Genomic DNA, 5887 nt, shown 5'->3' with positions numbered 1-5887 from the left:
TTTGCCTTTAGATTAAGTGTTAAGATGATTATCACTTTAATTCGAATTATTAAGATATATAATTAAGAGGATATATGAATATTTATTTAGAGATTTATGGTAAAAATAAATAAATAATGAATAATTAAGAAAAACTAATTTTTAAAAAAAATGAGAAAGCATAAGAAAAAAATAAAAATAAAATAAAAACAGAACAAACGCAAACTGAAAAGAATAATAATAAAAAAAAATAGAGCGTAACAGAAACAAAAATAAATTAAAACCAAAAAGTAAGAAGAACAAAAAATAATAATAATAAAGAAAAATGAAACAGAAAACGTAAGACAAAAAAAGATGATTAAAGCAATAAAAAAAAATAAACAATAAAAAAAAAGAAAAAGAAGAAGACGAGAAATAGAGTGTCCAAAAAGAATAAAAAATATATAAAAAAATAAAATAAAGGATAAAGTAGAAAGAAAAAAAAAAATTAAAAAAACGTAAAAATAAAAAATATAATATAAAGAGACAAAAAAAAAAAATATATATATATATATAAATTAATAAAACCAAAACGTAAAAAAGGGGAAAAAAAAAGTAAGAAAAAGAAAGAAGGAAGAAATTAAAAATCAAGAAAATAAAAAATCTTTCTAAAAATAGTCCTAATCTATTTAGAATTTCTTGCTAAAACTAATTCCAAATCACATAAAATTTTATTTCTATTTTAAATCTAACTAAAAAAAAAAATACAATCCTAAAATACTCAAACTCAAAAATCTCAATCCTACACAAATTCTAATTCCTAGCAATTATATACCTATATATTTTCTATCTACAATAAAAATAAATAAATACAAATACATGAAAAAGAAAAGGAGAAGAAAAGAAATTACAAGACATTTCAAGATTTGTAAATATCAATCTATTAACTTTACTTTATTATGTTTGAATAAATTTATGTGATATACATTTTTATTAATTAACGAACATATATTAATATAATATAAATAGATTTAAAATAAATCAAATAATGAGGTAAATAACTTTTATTATTAAGTTAATAATACAATATCCAAAAATTAATTTAAGTCATATATAGTCAATGAAGCGACCGTGCTAGAACCACGGGACTCGAGGGGTGCCTAATACCTTCCCCTTGGTCAACAGAATTCCTTACCCAATCTTTGTTTTCGCAGACCAATAAAAATAAAGAGTCAAATTTCCTTTAGATTAGGGGTTTAAATAATAAGGTGACTTGGAACACCAAAACTCAATTCCAAGTGGCGACTCTGAATAACAAAATAATTCCTTTTCAAAATGTCATTTTAATTGGAATAACTCTTTTTCTTTCAAAACATACTTAAATAAATTTTGAGGGAAAAAAGGGGTGTGACACTATCTATCCGTCTGTCTGTCTGTGTATCTACCTATCCGTCTGTCTGTCTGTCTATCTGTCTATCTATCTATCCATCCATCCATCCATCCATCCATCCATCCATCCATCCATCCATCCATCCATCCATCCATCCATCCATCCATCCATCCATCCATCCATCCATCCATCCATCCATCCATCCATCCATCCATCCATCCATCCATCCATCCATCCATCCATCCATCCATCCATCCATCCATCCATCCATCCATCCATCCATCCATCCATCCATCCATCCATCCATCCATCCATCCATCCATCCATCCATCCATCCATCCATCCATCCATCCATCCATCCATCCATCCATCCATCCATCCATCCATCCATCCATCCATCCATCCATCCATCCATCCATCCATCCATCCATCCATCCATCCATCCATCCATCCATTATCTGTATTTCTATCTATCTGTCTATCTATCTATATATCTATCTACCTTCCTATCTATCTATCTATCCATCTATCTGTATTTCTATCTATCTGTCTATCTATCTATATGTCTATCTATCTATATATCTATCTACCTTCCTATCTATCTATCTATCTGCCTATCTGTCTCTCTGTCTCTCTCTCTCTGTCTGTCTGTCTCTATGTCTGTTTCTCTGTCTCTATATATATCTATCTATCTATCTATCCATCCATCCATCCATCCATCCATCCATCCATCCATCCATCCATCCATCCATCCATCCATCCATCCATCCATCCATCCATCCATCCATCCATCCATCCATCCATCCATCCATCCATCCATCCATCCATCCATCCATCCATCCATCCATCCATCCATCCATCCATCCATCCATCCATCCATCCATCCATCCATCCATCCATCCATCCATCCATCCATCCATCCATCCATCCATCCATCCATCCATCCATCCATCCATCCATCCATCCATCCATCCATCTCTATCTATCTATCTATCTGTCTGTCTATCTGTCTATCTGTCTATCTGTCTATCTGTCTATCTGTCTATCTGTCTATCTGTCTATCTGTCTATCTGTCTATCTGTCTATCTGTCTATCTGTCTATCTGTCTATCTGTCTATCTGTCTATCTGTCTATCTGTCTATCTGTCTATCTGTCTATTTGTCTCTCTGTCTATCTCTCTGTTTGTCTCTCTATATGTCTATCTATCTATGTATCCATCCATCCATCCATCCATCTATCCATCTCTCCATCTCTCCATCTCTCTATCTGTCTATCCATCTCTCCATCTCTGCATCTCTCCATTTGCCTATCTGTCTCTATCTCTCTATATATCTATCTATCTATCTATATATCTATTTATCTATCTATCTATCCATCCATCCATCCATCCATCCAACCATCCATCTCTCCATCTGTCTATCTGTCTATCCATCTCTCCATCTCTCCATCTCTCCATTTGCCTATCTGTCTCTATCTCTCTATATATCTATCTATCTATCTATCTATCTATCCATCCATCCATCTATCTATCTATCTATCTATCTATCTATCTATCTATCTATCTATCTATCTATCCATCCATCCATCCATCCATCCATCCATCTATCCATGTATCCAAATCTCCATCTCTCCATCTCTCCATCTCTCTATCTGTCTATCCATATCTCCATCTCTCCATCTGTCTATCTGTCTCTATCTCTCTATCTCTCTATTTATCTATCTATCTTTCTCTCTATCTGTCTGTCTGTCTGTCTGTCTGTCCATCTGTCCATCTGTCTATCGGTCTGTCTGTCTGTCTGTCTATCTGTCTGTCTGTCTATCTGTCTATATGTCTATCTATTTATCTATTTATCCATCCATCCATCCATCCATCCATCTATCCATGTATCCAAATCTCCATCTCTCCATCTCTCCATCTCTCTATCTGTCTATCCATCTCTACACCACATTCATTTGGGAAATGGGTTCTTTGAATTCAGTACATTAAGTTAATTCAATATGTTTTCCTTTAATGTTACCATGCCAAAATTTGACTGTCGATCCAATAATATTGTGTCGGTACATGAAACATAATCAAATAATGTCAAGTCGAAATGTGATACCCGATCCAATAATATCGTGTTAGAACGTGACACCCGATCTAATACTATCATGTTGGAATGTGATACCCGATCCAATAATACTATGCTAGCTCGTGGCAGCCGATCATAATATATTGTTAATTTATTATTCGTTATCATCACTTTTAACTTCATTTGCAATATTTCATTAAACCTTTTTTATTCAAGGCAAATCTTTAATAGAAGAAGTTCAAGATTATGGCTTTCGCGGTTTTGGGATTACAGTCCAATCACAACAACACATGAATTATCCAAACCACAACAGCGAAGTACATAGAAAATTCACAATATCACTGAATGACTATCAATCACTATTAAGAGTTTATCTATCACATTGAATAAGTAATAACCTACCTCCACCGAAGAACCAAAGTCGAGCAAGCTACTTCACCAATGTTTTTCCCTTCCTCAATGCCTCTAAACATTTTCAATTTATCAAATATATATAATGTGTAAGTTAATGAGTCTATAGATACTCATATTACTATAGGTATAGCATAGACTTAAAAACACACTCAAATGTATAATCAATTTCCTAAATCTTGATACCAACTGATATGTAAACTCTAATGAAATTCATATAATACAATACATCTAATATTTAATTACTTATCTAACTATAATAAAAATTAGGGTGTAATATGATAGCAAAGTAATAATATTCAGGATCGAAGTCATTGGTTAGGCAAACAATGGCGACAACCATAACCCAAACTTCTTCATATCATCAACCAATGATTGGCTCACAATTATCTATCAATCAAATAATGATCACCCTTACTTTCCATTCAAAACCCAACCTACTAGTACATAAAAGTAACACATGTAACAACCCATCGATTATAATGTTATATTTTCATACTTCCCCAATCATTTAACCAATTCCATTCAAGTTAAAACACATATAATACAATTAACTTTACTAGAAATAATTGAAGAATAGTCTCACCTGAAAGCCACGCTTTCATATTAGTAGAGGATGTCTTATACTCTGTCAAGCTATAGGACAGTTCTAGCAGCGTGGCTAGACGTTGTATAATTACATAGCTCATAGTGATGGTTGTCGGTTAGACGTTTTTTATTGTTGTTTTATTACTGTATTGACTTGAATATCCTTGAGTGAGGTTGAGTTGGGTGGATATGAGGTGAGTATTGTTTCATTCTTTCCAAGTCCAAGCTTTAATATTATGTTCAGTGTTCCCCATACATGCTCAAACATCAAATGTAATGATTTAATTTGTCTTGCATTATTTTATGATGCAGATATAGGAGATCTGGATCATCAACATGCTCTTTGTTGATACCACAAATGTTCGAGTTAGCTTTGGTGAGCCTCCTTGCTTTCGGAGGGTTCCATTTAAATTTTTAGTTTTGATTAGGATATCGTGGGTCTTTTCCCAAGTTCCATCGTAATGTTTTAGAGGCTTCATAGACAGTAGTAGTTGAGGATTCTTTTCATTTCTATTGTTAATGTTTAAGACCTGAGATACCTTCTTTTGGCCAGTGAATGTTCTAATATATTATGAGTTATTTATTTTAAACATATTGATTAAAGTGTTGTTTTGAGTTCATTTATTCTTGAGTAATTCTTCCGTTGAGAGTGGAGCCTGGCCAAGGGCTTGCTTAGGGCTAGCGATGGTTCTCGAGTGCCAGACACGTATAGGGTGTAGGTTTAAGGCATGAAAAGTTGTGTATTAGAAAATAGAGTTCAAGAGTCTTAGGGTGTCTATGAAGCCATGTTTGCAGAGTCCTTATTATCGGTGTGAAGTGCGCCACATCTATAATTATGAGGATGCACTATTTAGGAACTATCTCACTTCTTTCATACTCCTTTGTGCGATAGAGTTCAACTCTATCAAGTTTCTTTCTAATTCTTACTTGGGCGTATCTTTCAGATCATGCATCCACGAAGAGCTATCGAAGGTGGTCTTGCTAGGAGGAATGTTGATCCCCAGGATCAAGGATCTCCCAATGCACCAGAAAGTCAACCCCAAGTAGAGGTCACTAATGTTGAGTTCTAGGATGATATCCATATGTTGAGTTAAGTTGTGACCAACAAAGATGGGCAACAAAGAGGGAACTGAAAGGATGTGGCTAATACATCGAGGATCCGTGAATTCTAAAGGATGAAACCTCCATACTTCACCGTTTCAAGTGTCATTGAGGATGCATAAAACTTTGTGGAAGAGTTGTAGAAAGTGTTTTAGGTGATGCATATTGCAGATGCTAAGCGTGTGGGACTAGCTGCATACCAACTGAAGGGTGTTGCTTAAGTTTGGTACAACCAACGAAAGAAGAGAGGGTGAACCAATTGTGAGTTGGGCGGTGTTCGAAGAGGCCTTCTTGGGGCGTTTCTTTTCCTATGATCTCAGGGAGGCAAAGGTAAGATAACTTTAACTTGAAGCAGGAATCAATGAGT

The 5887-nt window shown here is 34.3% G+C and overlaps 1 protein-coding gene across 1 annotated transcript in view; it reads left to right on the top strand.

Annotated features, from left to right (window-relative positions):
- LOC107060420 (protein NYNRIN-like) overlaps positions 1 to 5489 on the top strand; it is a 10760-nt gene extending 5271 nt beyond the window's left edge. Inside the window, exons 2-3 of the mRNA XM_015308379.1 lie at positions 4732 to 4795; positions 5364 to 5489. Of these exons, the coding sequence (XP_015163865.1) occupies positions 4732 to 4795; positions 5364 to 5489 (190 nt within the window). The remainder of the gene's footprint in view (positions 1 to 4731; positions 4796 to 5363) is intronic.
- The last annotated feature ends 398 nt before the right edge of the window (positions 5490 to 5887 follow it).

The sequence above is a fragment of the Solanum tuberosum genome, unplaced genomic scaffold, assembly GCF_000226075.1.
Source record: "Solanum tuberosum cultivar DM 1-3 516 R44 unplaced genomic scaffold, SolTub_3.0 scf00082, whole genome shotgun sequence".
Classification (NCBI taxonomy): Eukaryota; Viridiplantae; Streptophyta; class Magnoliopsida; order Solanales; family Solanaceae; genus Solanum; species Solanum tuberosum.
This window is presented reverse-complemented; position numbering and strand designations above follow the sequence as displayed.